The following is a 21,416-nucleotide window of genomic DNA, read 5'->3' as shown; positions in this document are numbered from 1 at the left end:
TTCATGGCAAGGCTTCATCAAGGTGAGCAAGCGTTGTGTGAAGCATGTGAAGACATTGATGGCCCCTGTCACTTTGACACACTGATGAATGCTGTGCCGGCTGTAGGCTGAAAACGGCTTTCCACTGGCACTTCGGGGAAAGATGCATAAAGCAAGTCCACTCTGCACCCCAATTGTGTATTTTGAGGAATCTTTATCTTGCACATCTGAACATTTTTCCGAAGGGCATCGTTATGACAGGTTATTTATGAGGAAACATTATTCAATTGAATCACATTGTCCTGCATCTGCTCTTCCCTCCTCGCAATTAGAGGACAATTCAATGTTTTTATTAATGTGGATCAGAGACATCTTTCTATTCTGGAAGTAAACTTCTGATCAAATATGTAGGGCTTTCAGATTCCCTTTAAAGGCCACCAGGCTTCATCTGTGTCTGAGTGTATATTTCTGTGAATTACAGTAAGAATATGGCACTTGTGTAATTGGTTTTACTTGGTTTTATTCTGCATCTGGTATTTAACTTCGTCTGGTTTGGAGTGTACATTTTTATGACAAACTCAACACTGAACAGATTTTAAATATCAATACGTTGTTCTATGGGAAGAAAAACAGTTAAATCATATTAGGTCAGTGATGTCTATCTTATTTTTAACTGAATTACTTTACACAAACAAAACTTGTTCAATGAGTTTGACTGCTTTCTGGGAAGCTTGTAAAGGCAAGAAGTGAAATTCCCTCGGTAACCTGAATTAGACTTTTTTTCATGAGCAAAACTGTAATAATCATGTTTATGGTTAAAATGTCAAAGCACGTCATTAATTAAATTAGTGACTTAATACTCTAACAAACTGAATTCCATTAACAAGGGTTTTCTGGATTTTGCTCCTCACGTTAGACTGGTTAATACATTTAGAACCTATTATAGGCTACGATCATTCTCTCAAAAGACTTTTATCTCGATAATTGGTTTGACGTTCATTAAGTTTCTAGTTTTCTACATTGCACCATGTTCAGTTCTCTGTAGGAAACACATACAAATATTAAAACAGCGTAGTTTTTAAATGTCAGTTGAAAATATAACCTTTGATGTTATTGTATTTCTTGCAGGTTTTTCTTCTTACACTGGTAGATGATGTGTGGCATGCCTGGAAGTCTCTAAACCGCAGGTAACTACTCATTAATCTACTGACAATTGAACCATACACCGTGTTTGTGTTGCATTAGACTTTTTGGTTAGAGGATAGATGTTATTGAGGTGCAGATTACTATTCAGCAAAGAGACATACCTTCACATAAGGATCCACCTTCATTAATTTTTATTATTCACATAAAACCGTGCTGAAATGTAGGTACTCACAATGTTGAATTTTACAGGCATTTCAATTTATATTAACAATGGTACTGCATTCCAACGAGAAAGGTCAAACCGCACTAGAAGCAACTGTATCCCCTAAAACACACAGATCACAAAGCAGCTAAATAACCCAGAAAATTGGCATATTGGTTGGTAATCTCCAAGAGAGAAGTCCATCAGGAATTACAGTGTGCAAGACTACACAACATTATTCTTTTCTGATCTACAATCATTCTTATGAAACTGATTTCAAAAAGTTGGCAATGGAAATATCAAAATGTAATGCTTTATTTTATACACACTCCTTGGCTTCACAACATTTTCTTCAAATACCTGAATGTATTGAGTTGAAGGTTTGAGACAGAGACCTCTCATTTCAGACAGGGTAGAATATAGGTGGGGTGGCATGTCTTTGTTGAGCAAATTGTGAAGCGATGCCAAGGCTTCTTGACAGCAGGGTCCTATTTCAATATACTGGCTTTATGTCAACATTATTGGGGTTAAAAGGTCTGTCAGATGCTGTTCACTGCACTGTTTAGTGTGGCAGAGCAAATAACACTCACTTATTGATAATATGGTTTATTTAATGGGTAACAACATGTGGACAGTAGGATGTCTTGCCCGAGATATGCTCTGCTACATTTCATTCCACAATTACCTTCCTGGGACCACACATCTGAAGGAACAACTAAGAATAAAACATTTCCCCATCCAAATAAAATGGTGAGAACCTAAATAAGTGAAGTAATGTGGCCTTATTTTCACTGGCATCTGATTACAGGAATACCCATAAGGGATTACAACAGATTACTCTACTCAGTGGCTAATAAACCAATGCACGGGCTCAGATTGAGTTCACTCGAGCCAAAACCCAGACATAATCTATGCTATCTCCCTCCGTGCCTGAAACTGCTGCTCAAATACAATTCTATAATGCCTGTTTCCAATCGCTAAACTGAGACTACTTAACCCATTTTCAATGTGATCAAAGCCATTCTGGAACTCTGTGCCTAAAGTAACTTTAAGAGATATGCTTACATCGTTCAGTGATTCATTTTGTTCCAGCAGAGGTGGTACTGCAATCTCATCCTTATGTAACATAGTGTCCATATCAGAGACAAATGTATAGTACATTACTGAGGCATAGTTTGTATATTATTTTCAATTGCCTGTTTTCCAATGAGTGATGTTATCAAACATAGATTGCTCTTGGATATATATACATATACTGTTTAAACCTATGATAAGGACAATCATTTCAGAAGAAGGTGACATTTTGTTTCTGCTAATTACGTCAAATTATACAAAAATAATACAAAAAAAAAAAATCCCTGGCCAAAAGACAACAGTACTCAACAAGTAAGACCAGAAAACATAATGAAGTAAACTGTGATAAATATTGCACGATACATTGTAGGAGATGTGCAGATAAATTGCAAAGCCGTTTTGGATTTACTTTTCATTCAGTTGAGTCTCTGCAGTGTTACTTTCTCAGCGGATGACGGTTGCTTCAATAAACATTAACCCGAGATTTACAGAAGCCTGAGAGGGAGGATGCAGTGGGGAGGACTGATCATTTGGAGTTGGGCTGGAGCGCCGGGTCCAGGGCTTTGATGTGAACGCTGGGTAAGCAGAACCAGGCCAGAGGAAGCTCTCGGCCCGCGTTGTCATCTTGAAACTTGATGTTCAGGTAAAAGTCTCCAGTGTAGAGGAACAGAAGAGCCCCAACACAGATGCAGTTTTCTGTAGGATTCACCTGAAATAGAGAAATACAACAAACACACAAAGATCTGAGAATAAGAGACTACATTTATGTTCCCTCCATATTCCCTTTAATTCCGTGATTATATTAATTTCAGTTTTTCAAACATTAGCACAATAATTGCTCTCATAATAGTGGAATGCTGGGTTTTAGACATTCCAGTCTGAGAAATGTGTCTTATTTAAAACAGAATACATAAGTGTAACTAATGGCACCAAAAATTACAAAAATAAATTAACGTAGAAATACAAGGTAATCTATTAATAACAGAGATGCTGCTGGGTTCAAATTATAGGACTCTGCTCTTAGTCTAGTGCCTTAACCACAGGATGTTGTGTATACAGGTTTCCCCCCCCCAATGCCGATTCCAAAATCATGCTCTGTAGGTCAGATATTGAGCTACTTTCCTTGATATATTTCATGGTTACCTGATTGACTGATTCAGGTGGTATAAACAACATAGCCTTAAGGAGCTTGTAGAAATACCGCCTGGTAAAACAATCAGGCATGATGTCTTCAAGGTGGAGTCATGTGATCTTAATTTCCCTGTTATAGGGAAACAAAGCTTCTGCTGAAAACTTACAGTGGCTTTGGGGCATCTGTTTCTCACAGCAAGTGACTAGATCCATTAGCACTGTTGGAGAGTCCCTGTTGTTAAAGGCTCCTGTCACCAATTTCCACAGGGAACATACCTGAGGAAAACCCCACACTGTTCACGTCACTCACCGTGTCAATGTAGAAGGTGTTGGAGCCGATGAAGGTGACAGCATCTTGCAGGTCGTAGTTGTGGACTCCGTTCTGGTAGTCCTGGAAGGGAATGATGGTCAGGGCGAAGGGGCCCACAGCCTGCTTACTCCCATTGGTCAGCTTCACTTCCAAGGGCACAGGGTCTCCTACGTTGCAATCAGCTACAATATCACAATCACAGGGCTTCCCATTCACCAGGACGTCTAGAGGGACGGACACAGAGAGGGAAAGGCAGTCAGGACTTGAAATAATGCAGCAAGACAGAATGTGATCATCTATTACATCAAAGTGTCGAGATACAGGGGATTTTAATTAAAACAAATATATTCCCCCCACCCCCCCCCTCTATTTTTGTGAAGCAAAACATTTCCAGGAAAGCATACTACAAAATACCAGTCACTCAGCTGTGATTTGCACACAGGAGGTTTGTTTGAGTTAAGCTGTCAGAGTATGAAGCTGAAAGGCCACAGCCAATGTCAAAGCTAAGAGCTAATACATATAAACAATAAAAAATGGTTTTAAAAGCTTCATAACAACAAAGTGTAGTAGCCTTCAATAAATCATCCCCGTTAAACCCACAATTAATTTAAATGTGAGGTGAAGCTTTATGATGTTGAAACTGAAGAAATGTCGTCCCGTATTTTATTTCATGAGGGACATTGTACATGCTTAAAACAAATTAACTGTGCTGCAAAAATACTGTACAATTAGTTTTCTTCCTGTGAAGATCAATGATTTATCCCACTAACATTTTTTATTAATATTAAAGCAGAGGCCAAGAGCTTCAAAACAAAGTAAATTCAAAGTGCATCCTATCAATCTCATGCATGACTAATTTCTGTCAAGTAGGGACAAATGAGATTGTTGGAACACAACCCCTCCCACCCACACACACACTGAAAGCTGTTCCTTTTTGACATTTTCATACCATGTTAAATTAGGAGTAAATTCAATTTAGCTAATGTGTTATGAATTCTAATAGAAGTGAGACCTAGTTCAGGTGAAGTTAAAGTGCTACAATTTTTGAAACAAGCACAATTGTCCTTTGTGCTTGGGCATTTCAAAAGCCTTTTCAACAATCCAGGGTGGATCACATGCTAAGATGAATTTCAGCTCTAGCTGTGACAGGTATATAACTAGTAGTAAATTAAATATCATGCAGATACATACACATATGGTTTGAGCATGTTATTTCAGCACCCATTATTTTTAACAGCCCCAGTGCCAATACAATAGTTGCTTTTTAATTCTGCCCCTCTTAGCTAGAAAGAAAGAAAAAAGAAAAAAAAAACTTTCATGCTTTACTCAGTGTATTGAATTGTGAGAAGAACATTTTAACTGTACATTTGATATAGAAAAGAAGCCTGCTGCTTATTAATTTTACTAATGACCCAGAAGACAATTTATACCTTATCCATGTGGGTTAAACACATATAGAATTAATCTAAATAAAAAAAGAAATGCAACAACGCTCTTAATGCAAGTGTAAAGCACACATACACTTTCTCTCTCTCACTCACTCCACAAGGTGGGAGAGTTTTCATTTTATTACCTGGTCGTTATTTGTTTAATAGTCTAACCAAAATAAAGGACTGGCACTTGCGTTAAGAGGTGGTGTATGTCTCGGGAGTATTAAGTCTTGGAATGAAATACAGTGTTAATATCTGCTGACAATGTTATTCTGAAGACTTCTCACCTAGTTAAAAATTCAAAGATGCGGTGCCAGAGATATTAGAGTATACTGCTGTTGAGTCTAAGAAGTCATAAAAAAAAAAGTCTTGCGGATCTAGAATAGCTTGTTGAACAAGTTGGGATCGGGAATCAAGGGTGTTGTGTGCAGTTAATTTAAGATATGAGTGAGCAGCACTGAAACAGTTTTCACAGACAGATAAACAAAGGCTCATGGGAAGCTCTCACTTCAGACTTGGCATCTACTGAGAGAGACTGAAAATTAAAAAGTGCTTCAAAGCTTCTGTCCTCAAGTGGTGCAATTGTGCAGGATGTGTAGTTTTGTTTAAATTAGCGGCTTTAAAACTATAAAGAAACACACACACAAAACATCAGTTCGATTAGGAAAATAACTACTTTAGTTCCTTAACAGCAAGCTCTGGTGTAATATCAACCTGAACATCATGTAGCTGCTAGGGATTAAACATATTTACCACTGACACACGATAACTCAACACAAAGGGCTTCACATCTTTAAACCCAGTTTGCATTTTGAGACACATCTCTCTATAGCCATTAAGATATGTTTTATTAAGAACTAACCCAAACTTAATCTGGACTATCTTCCATGCTTGCAAGTATCTGACAAGATCAAATGAGGTCAGATTATTTCAAAAGTGTTATAATATGTCAATTGCTAGACTGCTTATGACTAGCTGACCCATCAGGCATCTCACAAATAAGCTTGAAGGACTTACAGTGTCATTCGGACTTACTGAAATCTGACATTATGTCGACGGGTTTGTCTGAAAGTTACTTTTTCAGACAATTATTTTGAAGTAAAATGTGAAACAAGCTTTAGGGTGAGAGTCTGCTGTAGCACTGTTAAATGATAAGGTGCTGTGACTCGGCAGAACCCATTTGGACCAAGTGCTCCTCAAATATGTGTCTATCTTATCACCGTTCTGCAGTTAATAAAGATGTTCCTTTATATTGGTCCCTTCACACTAATGGAGGCATCAAAAATCATGAAAAGCAATGAACAAATTTAACCTATGCAATAATTTCAGACTCAACACAGAGTACAGGACACAACAGTAAATTAGGTGCAAATGTATAACTTTAGTGCATGGAATAAAAGCTGTTAAATTATGGTGATGCATGTCACATACTCCCTCTCCTGTTTAAATATGGGAACCTACATATATATAAATCTACATTTCCCAGCCTCTCCGAATTAAAACAGCATAAGCAATGAAGTGTGTTCAGTGAAGCAAGAGGATGATGTATTGGCAATCTGAATTACAGGAATGACTAAGTCCACTCTTCGCAGGATAGCCTATATTTTAAATCCACTTTCTCCTTCAATATGAATTTAGGTCATATATTTTATACACCCCTTCTGAAACAGAAATGATGACTCTTACACAATCTACATTAAAATCAGCCTGTATGCCCATAATTTGCAGTCAGCATGGTATTATTACTACTCAAAGGTTGGTATAACTCAGAGAAATTCAAACAATCATTTATTGGGTAGGAAGTTCCTAGCACCTAGCTCCTACAGAACCACTTTTTCATGATGCACGCACAATATGCATCGTGCATCAAGCAACCCTGGGCTCCTTTGACTTCAATTTTGCCATTTTTAATGCTTGTTTACAGGTTTTGAAACTTTTTTGGTGGTATGTTTTGCAGTAAACATTAACTTTCTGTTTCACTCAAATGAAATAGATCCTGTCATAAACATTGATAAGCCACACCAGACAACGTATTAAACTCCACCAGTCATAAATACATAATACACAAACAAATAAATGCATGAAATAAAAATGCAAAGATTCTGCATATATTTCTGGAAACATACCCTAGAATTTATATATCTATCAATCTGACCGGCCACAACTCTGTTCTTTCCAGTGGAATCTGTACAACATATTATGAAAAGATGTAAATGGTAAATAATTGTAGTTTAGTGAACTTATTAAACTTGAGTAGTGACCTGGTCCTTTCAGTAAGTTTTAAAAACAAAAGCAGAACCTTAGTGTATAACAGTTTCTTGGAGTAAGGAGAGAGGAAGCTTAAGTGATTCCCATTCAACTACTCACTTGTTGCATCTTGTTGTTTATGTGCTACTTGTCATTCCAGGGACGTCTGGCAAAGACCTCTCACCACACCTCTCAGTCATATTATTATGGCTGATGTATTCACAATGTTGGCAGACGTGAAGAAAATTGCACCTCTGTACACTCTGCATTTTCATAGTCAATCGAGCCAATCCTAATACAACACCTTACTAAGTGGTTATATTTAGTTTTGAAAGGCTTGTTGCTAGGAGACGTACAAATTATAGGTAAGACTGTTCCAAAGAGGAGAGACAAATTAATCTGTTTTAAAAGTTAAATTGGTGTGTAAGACTATAAGAAGAACACAAGGAATCGGCAGGGCTGTTGGTCCTACATTTTACTTTACAATAGGGGGTTTCATGTTAAAAAAATACACACTGCTCTATTCTTACACGCGTATTCCACACCCAAATTAGATGTTGGATTGCAGTTGCTTTTGAATATAAAAGGTTCAAATTGGAATATGTTTAACTGTCAACAAAGGAACATATAACCACATAGAATATAGAATATACAGTAGATATACTATATTCCATTAACTGCAATACTGCTGCAAGATTTATTTTATGAATTATGTAATGACTTTCATTATGAAGCACATCTATTAAAAATAAAACAAACTAATCAATTATTGATGTGTCAGTTGGACATAAAAGTGGTTTGTAGCACTAAGAGGTCCTGAGGATATATCCTTCAAGCAGGTATATTTCCAGGCCCTCTCAGTCTCAGCCTGCCACTCAGGAGTCTGGTGACAGAGAAACATCGACAAGCTGCCAGGTTTGAAAGTCAGCCTGACCAGTTAAGCAGCCCTGCTGTAAATGCACACTGTCACCGTCCTCTCACAGACCTCCCCTGTGCTTTCCTCGTCTCAAATGCTAGAGCTGGCATCTGACTTACAATGTATGAACCTCAATATCTTCAGGGTGCATACATTCAAGCTGAAGGAAATTCTAAAACTGAATTGTCATCACTGTGAGCCATATTAACCTTTTAGTAGCTCCTTGCAATGTATATCTTAGCAATATCTGCAAAAAAATTCCCATGCGATTCATACACATTTCATTTGGACCTTATTGGCTGTAATTGTGTGACATTGATTTCAGTTTGAAAACAAAAAAGGGCTGCTAGTGCATATATAACTGCATGCAAACACAGGTTTTCTGCAACATAATTTTCTATAAAAAGGATTTAGGAATGCTATCACTGTTTACATGAATGGGAAAAAACAACAAAAAACTAAGTTTTATATCTGTAATGAAGCACAGTAATATTCCAGACAATGGTAAAACTTTCATGCTACAAACAGTAACAAACTCTGTCCTGGAAAGGATTACAAAAGCGGACGGATTCTTTCCGGCTGTGTGAAGGAATGCTCTTACAAGAATGATAAACAGACAATGCAAAGAAAGGATAAGGAATTAAACCCTGTCTTCCCGTTTCTTGTTCTTATCAATAAGCTCTGAAATACAAAGTCTCCAGTTAATGAAATGTGTGTACTCCCCCATGGTTTAAATTTTAATTTGAAATTATACCTTTTAAATTCCACATATTTTCACAGATGACAGAAAGTAATGCCTGATGAAGTGTTTGTACACTGCTTCTATTTGATTGTTTTTGCTATTAATGTATTATTGTTTTGAATATGGGAAATGTTTGCTGCCGATGAATGGATACTGTCGGATTATTTTTCTTTCCAATATCACTGTCAGATCAGGGCGGACACACATTGCAACTGCATCCCTTTCTGGCCATTAATCGGGCTGCTTAACAGGTAATGGTTGAATTCCTTAATGTAACTATTGCACAGAAAGAAAATAGCAATTAACGTTGTACAACAAAATAAGTAAATAAATAAATTAACACGTCCAAACAGTTTGGGCACTTTCCACATTTCTTTGATAATTTCACATAACCGTCCCGGTTTCATTTCCATTTTACCACTAACAGTAAAGAGATTTGTTAATAAAGTTTGACCTCATATGTGTTTAATTGAATTGCATATTTTGTTTTACCATTGCTCTCTCTCTGCTTTGTTCCTATTAGCCTTGGCAATGAAGAAAGGATGGCTGATTGCATTCTCAGGCTTAATTAGACCAGATTAATGCATTCGTGGAGGGGGGTTGATAGAACTATTTGCTGGAAGAATTATTTACCCTGGACCATAGATTTTATGCTAAGGGAGGCTCCGGAAAGAATTTCGATGAATAGGTACAGGCAAAGTCTGGAAAAATATATTTAGTGATACAAATGAACGAGATGATAATGTATGGCATGATCTAATATATCATCCATAAATGGTCTTATTTTCTAAATATGTATGAATACATTTTGCAGTGCAAAAATGCAGTGCATCTTTATACACATTATTGAGGTTTATAACATATTAAGAAAAAACTAAATGTCAATGTCACATACACATATATGCATTGCCTTTATGTCTGTGTGTTGCATATATATATATACTTGAAGCATTGCATTGCTTAGCGATCCCATGCTGACAAGTGTTGAATAATCTAGGAACGAATCTCTGTCTGTGGCCGTCTCTGTAGACAAACTGACACAGCTGACAGCTACGTAAGCTTACATATAGAGGGAAAGATGTCACCTCGCTCAGTAGAGCCCTGTATTTATGCATATGCAATTCCCATGGTGTGTGATGGTGAGGCAGATACAAGCAATGGAATGCATGCAGCAACTTTCTACCCTGTATAAATAAAAGTATTGATAACTATTGTCCACCATTGTTAATAAAGTCTACCTTTCAAGTGACTGCAAAATAAGTTGTTTATAAAAAGTGTTTTTCTATACTGTAAGTCAGTTTGATCTGAATTTATTTTTTCCTTTATTTCCTTAGGGCTCTCTTTTCTTCAGAAATATGTTTACTATGTTTGTCTGGAGGCACTTGTTACATTCTTTCTGTCTTCTCCTAAGTTTCGTTTGATGATATAACTATGATGTCATTTTTGATTGTCTCTGTGCTCACCCTTTTTTACTCCAAATTGTTTCTGTACATGCAGCTCATAAACATTGTTGTTCTGTAAAAAAAAACTGAACTGAACACTGTCAAAATATTTTCTCTTTGTCATTATGAACAATAATCAGTGAAAAGTTCACAGTATACAGGTACATCTGATCATATTGGACAGAATGAGTCCTGCCTGTAACTCTTGGATGCAGAATGTAAAACAACAACAACAAAGACACAAAAAAGCCCTCAGATTAAACTTTGATTAGTTCAAATAAACAACAGGATTCCTCAGTTATTATTATTACTCAATTTCTTAGCCGACCAGGGTGAGTTACAATTGTTACAAGATATCACATTATTTTTTAAATTTACCCATTTATACAGCTGGGCATTTACTGGAGAAATCTAGCTACAGTATCTTGCTCAACCTGGGATTGAGCCCACAGCCCTGTGCTCCACAGTCCAGCCCTAAACACTACTCCACACTACGTCCCCAGTTACAGGAGTTCTCCTCACAAACCGAGAAAAAATAGGTTTTGTTGTTTTTTCACTCATTTAAAGCCACAATAGTGTCTCAAATTACTAAGGCATAATATCACAATATTAAGTGTCCCTAAAACAACTGTAAATACAATTATACAATAAACACACGCGATGGACACAATCCCATACAAAATGTTAGGGTACATAATATGCAGAACTACTGCTTCCACTGAAAACCCTATCAGTATCACTACACAAAAAGTACTGTCATTTTATAGTTAGCTGTCAAGAATATGCCTAATTAAAGTTTCTGAAAAAAATGAATACAATGATTTTCAGAAAAAGAAAAAGTTCTAATACTTCCATGGTAACAAAGAGAAAATCATTCAAAAGGCTTTGTAATCACTCAATTAAACAGCAGTCTATTAAGGACTTTCTAAATGACCTCTTTCAAAGGGTTGTCTTTGGCTGACAAAGCATTAAAAATGTTAGAAACCTCTCTGTTACAAATGATATGGCGGGGAGACAACAGTTCTCCTCTTAAAACAGCATAATGACCCCGGAATACCAATTACAGACCAATTAGGAATGTGGATTTCTACTATAGATTAAAAAAAAAGAAAGATCCAAAGTAATATGCACTAATAACCTTTATAGAGGCTTTTACCAGAACTACTGTATGAACATAGCGGACAAATTTTGAATAAAGACTGGAGCACATTTATAAATATATAATGAGCAGAATAGAGAAAGTTAAAGCAGGACTCGTTTAATAAGAATATAAAATCCCTAATAATAACTACCAATGAAACTGCAAAGTGTGCAATGATCTCTTAATTGGCAGTCCCCTGAAATAGCCTCTCCAAAAAAAAAACTACTGCAAGTGGCCAATGTCTGCCACTTAAGGAATAGTGAAAACTTTCTAATGTTTTATTTACTTATTTAATATCAACACCAGTTGCCATGGAAACATTCAGACCTTTTTTTTTATTATTATTTGCACAGGAAGAGTTAAGATCAGATCTGACAGCTAATTTGAAAACATTTACCACCAGCCCATCTCTCTCTCTGTCTGCACAGCTCTCCATTAAACAGGTGTATGATTTACAGCACCTCTATAGCAAAGTAAACACAGGAGCCGTGAGACTTAAGCTCTGGGGGCCTGGTCATGATTGAAACCCAATGAGGTAGAATTAATAGGAGATATTAAATGGCTTTATTTTAGGATAGCAGCTCCTGTCTCAACATATCAAAGTAAAAACAAAAAAATGATTTACATAAGGAAAGGACATATACTTTTGCTGTAAAAGTGTAACACTACATGGAAAATGTTATCCATCTCACGGGAGTAACACATAGGTATCATGGATTTGCTTACATCTGGTGTCCACAAAATGACAAGTACAGCAACTGGAAGTTAGAATCGATTCACAACATGTTTGAACTAACTAAATACTTCATACATTCATAAAGAACCAATTTACTGGGATTATACTTTTTATATTTATATACAGTGCATCCGGAAAGTATTCACAGCGCTTCACTTTTTCCACATTTTGTTATGTTACAGCCTTATTTTAAAATGGATTAAATTCATTATTTTCCTCAAAATTCTACAAACAATACCCCATAATGACAACGTGAAAGAAGTTTGTTTGAAATCTTTGCAAATGTATTAAAAATAAAAAACCAAAAAAGCACATGTACATAAGTATTCACAGCCTTTGCCATGACACTCAAAAGTTCAAGAGCTCAGGTGCATCCTGTTTCCACTGTTTCCACTGATCATCCTTGAGATGTTTCTACAACTTGATTGGAGTCCACCTGTGGTAAATTCAGTTGATTGGACATGATTTGGAAAGGCACACACCTGTCTATATAAGGTCCCAGAGTTAACAGTGCATGTCAGAGCACAAACCAAGCCATGAAATCCAAGGAATTGTCCGTAGACCTACGAGACAGGATTGTATTGAGGCACAGATCGGGGGAAGGGTACAGAAACATTTCTGCAGCATTGAAGGTCCCAATGAGGACTCTTCCTAGAGCTGGCCACCCGGCCAAACTGAGCGATCGGGGGAGAAGGGCCTTAGTCAGGGAGGTGACCAAGAACCAGATGGTCTCTCTGACAGAGCTCCAGCGTGTCTCTGTGGAGAGAGGAGAACCTTCCAGAAGAACAACCATCTCTGCAGCACTCCACCAATCAGGCCTGTATGGTAGAGTGGCCAGACGGAAGCCATTCCTCAGTAAAAGGCACATGACATCATACTCAAAAAGACTTGAGGCTGTAATTGGTGCCAAAGGTGCTTCAACAAAGTATTGAGCAAAGGCTGTGAATACTTATGTACATGTGCTTTTTTGTTTTTTATTTTTAATAGATTTCAAACAAACTTCTTTCACGTTGTCATTATGGGGTATTGTTTGTAGAATTTTGAGGAAAATAATTAATTTAATCCATTTTGGAATAAGGCTGTAACATAACAAAATGTGAATACTTTCCAGATGCACTGTATTCATCCAGCAGTGGAGCGAAATAGGCTGATGATGATGACCATGATATATATCATTGTAGATCAATGGATACTGAAAGAAGTCAAAAGTTATGTCTGCCTTGGATAACAAAGCACAGCAGATGGAGATATTATGGAGGACATCAAAAGAAGAGTGAAAATGGGATGAAGTGCATTTGAAGAAACAGCACACTGTTGAAAGGAAATCTACCCATTTGTCTGGAGAGAAAAGGATTTGATCAATGCATACTACCAATGCTCACTTATGGCTCTGAAACCTGGGTCACCTAATGCAAAAATGATACAGAAACTGTGAACGACAAAGCAGTGTGGAAAGACATATATTTGGAATAACAAGAAGAAATAGAAAAATAAATGAATTGATCTGAGAACAAACTAAAACGTGACTACAATGAAAGAGTGAAAATGTTAAAATGTACACATTGCTTGAAGAACACATCAAAGATGGACAAAGCAAGCTTTTGAATGAAACCCAACAGACATAGATGACAACCACATAAAAGATAGGAAGATGAAATCATACACTTTGTAGGTGTGAAAAGAGAGGAAAAGAGAAGCGGTAGATAGAAGCAAGTGGAAAAATCTTGTGGAGGCCTTCATCCAGCAATGGATAGTGATGGTGATATGACAAAGGTAAATTAAGACTAGTAGTCAAATATTCCCTGTAACTTGCATGTGGATTTCAATGGTTTAATATTTTGACATTTATTGCAGCCACACTGAAAGGGAAATGCAGATTAAATGGGAACAGTCAAATTGTCCTTGCATTATTTTTCTCTTTCTAATATGCATTTTAAACTACTTGCAGATATCTTGTAAAATTTATAAAAAAATCTAAAAATGTACTGTTTGACCTGCTTCATAAATGTAATACAGCCCTTTAGGGGGTGTGTACAGACTGTTGCGATCACCTCTGAGTGGCTGGAGGCCCCTGGATTTGCTGCAGGCCCCTCGATGCCCCCAGGCGCATACGTATTGGATGTATGCAGATTTCTCTTCAGGCCGTGTATGTTTAAACTCACAGACACACACAGTGCTGTATTTTAATGTGTTGTAGGTCTCACAAAAGCTCCCTATTCAGATAAGCAGAACCTCCTCTTGTGGAGAAGTAAGGAAAAGCAGAGCCACAGGATCCCTGCATCAACTGGCAGTCGCTGCTTTCTGCGGGTTTAGATTCCCAGCAGTGAAAAGCAGTTTAATATGAATTTACAAATCTACAAATCCACTGCAGGCACAAACACTGGACTACAGTACACCATTGCCCACAGTAGACTAATTGCCTGGTGGGAGGGTTAACATTCTCACTGTGTTATTGTAATGACGGCAGCCATGTGATTAATAGTGCTTTTAAAGGCACAAATACGGTGTAGGTTTAGCAAAACCAAACCAAGACCGTAATGGGAGGCAGTATAGTAAATTGGCTGTTATTGCTACTAAGATGATTATTAGTGCCTTCACAGCAGTAGTCAGCAGCAGCAATGCTAATCCGGATACCAAATTAACCTATTCTGTTGTTTTCCTTCCTGATCATGTTTTGTAACAAGTTTAAACTGGGTTTGAATATGAATCATGCTGTTTCTAAGGTAGAATATATTTTGCTTGTGCAAAGAAACAGAATCTGTAATTAGTGTTTTGGTTTCCCTTTACCACAGAAGAACATTTATTTTCCAATTTTATAAATAATTCCAAATTGCATATTTGAAAAATATTGTTGACACTATGTGAATTCTTCCACACACTGGGGAGGTATACAATTTCACCATTTTGGAAAAAAAAATTGTTCATTTAAATGCAATTTTATGATTGATGCAAAATAAGAACAAATATGTTTAATTTCAGTGCTTATAAATACTCATTATTATCATCACCACCACCACCACCATCAGTAGTAATAGTAGGAGAGAGAGTAATTATTGCATAGTAGTAGAAGCAGTTCTTGTAGATCTGGTAACAGTAGCAACAGCAGTAGTACAGGGACTGTACTCTACTTAATTCCAATTAGTGTTACTAGTCACAATGTCATACAAGGTTACATCACATCTGTTGGAACTGTGAAAGATTCTGCTTGCATTCACTTTTAAAATAATCTATTTAAAACACATGCTGATAAACATGAACTTGCAATGGGATCTGATAGTTTACACGCACATCCAATCCATTCCATTTATAAGACTGACCTTGTCTGATACAGTCACTCACAAACAGCTTTGAATACATCAAAGTACATGGTTTATACATGAAAACTCATGAGTGAGACACAGCAGGACAATCTTAGGAATACCTTTCAAATAAGAGTATACTTTACAACCGATGCCATAAATGGTCCTGTAGTACATTTGCAAAGAGGAGTATTAAAACAAATTTAAAAAGCAGACAATGTATTACTTGGTCTATGATTAAATAACATAAGGGAAACACAACGGGAAAGACTATATGATACTTGATTATAATTGACTGAAGGGAGGTTTGATCTTACTGGTAATATATTCACAATGAATGCACAACTTTAAAGCATAATCATGAATCTGTATTATAGGACGGGTTTATCTGATGTTGGTGCTACAAAGATGATTTATGGTCATACTTTGTGACATGAATGTCTTCAATGAATTCTGAGTCTGCCCAGGTGCTGTGATTCTGTAGATATGAGTCCTTGCTTGTCAAGGAGTGAATGTATTCGAGCACAAGGACTCTTGCCAATCCTCAAGTCAAATGTTAGTTTGTTTGCTTTGACATTGTTTAGTATTCAAGGCAAGACTGAATTGTTTATTGTGCACACCCAAGAGCTTTACTGAGCTCTAACCTCCAGTAATCAGCCTAGAGAAAGCAGCATCCAAGTCTTTGCCTGAACACAAGAACATATATTTAAATTACACGTACAGTTTTATATTTCATATATCATTCACTATAGGCCTATATATATATATATATATATATATATACATATATATATACATATTATATTATATTATTATATTATATATAATTAACTAAATGCAAAGTGTGTGAACATAAGAAAAATCTACATCAAATCCATATTTGGTGTGACCACCCTTTGCCTTCAAAACAGCATCAGTTCTTCTAGGTACACTTGCAAACAGTTTTTGAAGGAACTCGGCAGGTAGGTTTGGCCCAAACATCTTGGAGAACTAACCGCAGTTCTTCTGTGGATTTAGGCAGCCTCAGTTGCTTCTCTCTCTTCATGTAATCCCAGACAGACTCGATGTTGTTGAGATCAGGGCTCTGTGGGGGCCACACCATCACTTCCAGGACACCTTGTTCTTCTTTACGCTGAAGATAGTTCTTAATGACTTTCACTGTGTGTTTGGGGTCGTCATGCTGCAGAATAAATTTGAGGCCAATCAGATGTCTCCCTGATGGTATTGCATGATGGATAAGTATCTGCCTGTACTTCTCAGCATTGAGGAGACCATTAACTCTGACCAAATCCCCAACTCCATTTGCAGAAATGCAGCCCCAAACTTGCAAGGAACCTCCACCATGCTTCACTGTTGCCTGCAGACACTCATTCGTGTACCGCTCTCCAGCCCTTCGGCGAACGAACTGCCTTCTGCTACAGCCAGATATTTCAAATGTTGACTCATCAGTCCAGAGCACCTGCTGCCATTTTTCTGCACCCCAGTTCCTGTGTTTTCGTGCATAGTTGAGTCTCTTGGCCTTGTTGCCACGTCGGAGGTATGGCTTTTTGGCCGCAAGTCTTCCATGAAGGCCACTTCTGACCAGACTTCCCCGGACAGTAGATGGGTGTACCAGGGTCCCACTGTTTTCTGCCAATTCTGAGATGACGGCACTGCTGGACATCTTCCGATTGCAAAGGGAAGTAAGCATGATGTGTCTTTAATCTGCTGCAGTAAGTTTCCTTGGCCGACCACTGCATCTACGGTCCTCAACGTTGCCCGTTTCTTTGTACTTCTTCAAAAGAGCTTGGACAGCACATCTGGAAACCCCTGTCTGCCTTGAAGTTTCTGCCTGGGAGGGACCTTGCTGCTGCAGTATAACTACCTTGTGTCTTGTTGCTGTGCTCAGTCTTGTTAGCTGAGTTTGGCTGTTCCTCACCCATTTTTATTCCTCCTACACAGCTGTTTCTGTTTCAGTTAATGATTGTATTTCAACCTACATATTGAATTGATGATCATTAGCACATGTCTGGTATAATTGTTAAATCATACACCTGACTATATGCCTAGAAAATCCCTTACATTGTGCAAGTGTACCTAGAATAATTGATGCTGTTTTGAAGGCAAAGGGTGGTCTCACCAAATATGGATTTGATGTAGATTTTTCTCTGTTCACTGACTTTGCATTTAGTTAATTAATAAATAAAATCTATTAACATGTCTATTTTTGAAATCACTCTCACTTTACAGCATATTTTCACACCTGCCTAAAACTTTTGCACTGTACTGTATATATAAATATACATAAACACTACTGGGATTCATTTCCATTCATCTAAAATTAAAATAATTCAAAAATGCAACACAGCTCAACATTTCTTGGAATTTGGTTTAGCGTTATTATCCTCCAGGAATATGGATTTCTGCCCAATGACACTGTCCCCAGATGGAATACCATGATTGACTGAAACTTACACTGATACACAAGTCCAACTTTGTTAAGATAGCCAACAGTAAATTTAAAAACCTGCCATGCTATTACAGTTTGTGGCTGTGAGTTATGTGTTCGCTTAGTATTTTAATTTAATTCTGTGTGCAACATATTAATAATCAATACAATTAGAAAATGCGTGGTTTTTTGTATTTTTTTTGACAACATTCAAGGATGTGCAGTAATATTGTCTCGACTTCATGCAGATAACAAATCAAACAAAAATGCAGTAAGGAGGTCTAATAAGTTTGCACACCACTGAATAGGAGTAATTTCCTGCTTCATTTAACAAATTCTTGGAGAGAATTAACTCTTTAACTCAGTGATTACATTATTATCAGTTGATGGTTAGGCCTGTAAGAATTAGAAGAAACTAAACATAAGTCAATTAGGAATCCCTAGCGATTCACATTTATCACAAAATATGGCAGCAATTATGATATCAATTTTTCATATAAATGTAATTTTTCTAGACTAAATGTATTGCAAGAGGGAGATTTGTTTAGCTTAAAATCATTAAGTCCATGATGATGGCACATCATTGAGTGATTTAACATAAACAAGCTATACAGAGTCAGCTAGGTAACAGTGAAATAAGTATGGCCCACATACCTCCTTCTTGAGAGAAGAGTCATACATAAAGCTATACCCACAATACACGTGTGTGTGTGCAGAAATGCATTTCCTTCTCTCAGACATCTGGCTTGGTTGATGGTATTACGTGAGCACTAGAGACATAATTGATAATGTTGACGACATCCACTTTGACATTTACTTCAGTCTCCCCAGGTACAGACGATTGTTAAACATCAATTTAGTTTCCTTTCAAAAACCTTCTTTTTAAAGGTATGACGAGACAAGGGAGAGTAACTCCAGGAACCTGAGTGTGTGATTAGGTCACCCTTGGCATCAGAGACCACCTGACCAGATATTAACTATGAAGAACTATGAGTACTGGCCTTTAGTTATCTGCTATAAAGAAATCAGTTAACTATGAAATAAACATGTACAGGAGGCTAGATTGTGCCACCCTGCTCTGGGCTTGTTTACATTCATGTGATGCACATCTCAGCCAAAGTCATAACCCTTCTATGAAGAACATGGATGAGCTGATGAAGTTTGAGTACTTGCTGTAAGGTCACAGACATGCCTTCACACAGCTAAAAATAACTCTGGTAATGTTACATATCACTATAGCATCTGATATCTTCAACCATCTGCCACTTTTATAATTATCACCATAACAACCACGGAAGTTATTCTTACTTTTCTTTTTCAGATTTGTATTCTTTCATTTAGGTCTGCTGTGATTACTTGTGTCTAAAATTAAATGAAACAGAAAAAGCCTATTATATAAGGTGGTGTGCCGGAAAATTAAAATGGCTGACAAACCTTCTTTGCAATAGGGTCTGAAAAAACAACATAACCACAACTTTATGAGAGGGAGAAGTCTAAGAAACCAGGGCTCACCTCTTTTACTAATTTGTATCAACGGTTTGTTAGTATATTTTCTCAGGTACACTCTGTACGACCAGGACACAAAATAAAGCCATAACTTCTAACTTTTAAATTCAAATATAAGTTCCAGTACATGGTGATTTAAACTTTCATGCTGCACAAACAATCTATCTTGTATAAAGGGTTTACTACTCACATTCATCCTCCATCCTTTCTATCATTGGAGAATTTGAACATTCCCATTCAATTATGGACAAGTGTGTCTGCTAATAAATAAGTAATAATTGTGACACCTAAATGCTTTTGTAATTGAGGCTTAAGTACTGAAAATTGAGACAAATAATAGTATGTGCACTGCTGTGTGATCGAAGGTTTCCTAAGAATACAGTGTTTTATGTTTAATATCGAAGCCATTCTGAAATACAAGTTCGATGCTTTGCACGAGTTCAATAAAATTCATGGAAAGGAATTAAATGGTTTTAGGGTGGCACTCTTTATACTACAGTTCATTAACTCCCAGCAGGTGCCTAACTGTACCATTTATCTTTTACCTAGTCTGTCTAAACTGCCAAAGAAATGGTCAACCTCGCAGGCATTAGAAGTAGTTTTCCAGAAATGAACCCGTAGCAGATTCTGAGCCCAAAGAGCACTTTCATCCACTGCCAAATGGATAAACATCAAGGCAGTTGGTGTGAATGAGACTGACAGTAGTTTTTTTTTTTTTTTTCTTGAGTAAAAACAGTTTACTTCTTCCAATGCAAATGAGCAATTCAAAGGGCACGGTTTTAATGTATATGATACTCGGTACTATTTATTTTCAAACATGATCATCAAGCTTTCCAAATATTAATATTTGACATTTTACCTTAAAATCTTCCTGTTCAGTGTAGAACAAAACAAGTCAAAAGTCACTTAATTACTTAAGCCAATTTTTAAGAATGTTTATTATTATTATTATTATTATTATTATTATTATTATTATTATTATTATTAAATTAATGAGATTGAAAGTATTATTAGTATAACCTACTATCTATTAACTCATGTACATGGAGTATGTGTGTGTATGGTTTTCCACATGATAATGACCCAAAACACACAGCCAGATTAAACATAAATTAATTATAACCGGAAGAGAATAACATACAGTGAGGGGAAAAAGTATTTGATCCCCTGCTGATTTTGTACGTTTGCCCACTGACAAAGAAATGATCAGTCTATAATTTTAATGGTAGGTGTATTTTAACAGTGAGAGACAGAATAACAACAAAAAAATCCAGAAAAACTCATTTCAAAAAAGTTATAAATTGATTTGCATGTAATGATGATAACGAGATTATCAGTGTTATTCACTTCACCTGTCAGTGGTCATAATGTTATGGCTGATTGGTGTATGTCAAAGTTCTGATGTGGTCAAGTCACCAAACTACATGATGCACCATTTAACAGCTACTGTTATAAACATAACATAGAAATCCATGGTAAAGGAGATCAACAAGTATCTGCCTAACTGACATAATCTGATATAATAAGCAGTAAGTGAAGTGCTGTATAGGAGTCGGGACTGGGAGCACTGTGATTACTGTATCTACGACCATTAATGCACCCTCTCCAACATTCACTCAATTTTATGGCTCATAATTCCCCAGAGAGATCTGAAAAGAAGGCAGTATTTCTGCCACATGGAAGGTGC

The 21,416-nt window shown here is 36.8% G+C and overlaps 1 protein-coding gene across 2 annotated transcripts in view; it reads right to left on the bottom strand.

The window, feature by feature from the left end:
• Nucleotides 1-1,299: 1,299 nt before the first annotated feature.
• Nucleotides 1,300-21,416, bottom strand: part of trappc9 (trafficking protein particle complex subunit 9) — a 341,171-nt gene continuing 321,054 nt past the window's right edge. For both annotated transcript variants that reach the window (XM_066715841.1, XM_066715842.1), the window contains 2 exons: nt 3,843-4,066; nt 1,300-3,110 (listed from right to left, as the gene is read on the bottom strand). In XM_066715841.1, coding sequence (XP_066571938.1) covers nt 2,928-3,110; nt 3,843-4,066 — 407 coding nt within the window. In that variant the 3' untranslated portion in view covers nt 1,300-2,927. The remainder of the gene's footprint in view (nt 3,111-3,842; nt 4,067-21,416) is intronic.

The sequence above is a fragment of the Amia ocellicauda genome, chromosome 10 (genome assembly GCF_036373705.1).
Source record: "Amia ocellicauda isolate fAmiCal2 chromosome 10, fAmiCal2.hap1, whole genome shotgun sequence".
In the NCBI taxonomy this organism is placed as follows: Eukaryota; Metazoa; Chordata; class Actinopteri; order Amiiformes; family Amiidae; genus Amia; species Amia ocellicauda.
Note: the sequence above shows the minus strand (reverse complement) of the source record. Positions and strands in the feature narration are given on the sequence as shown.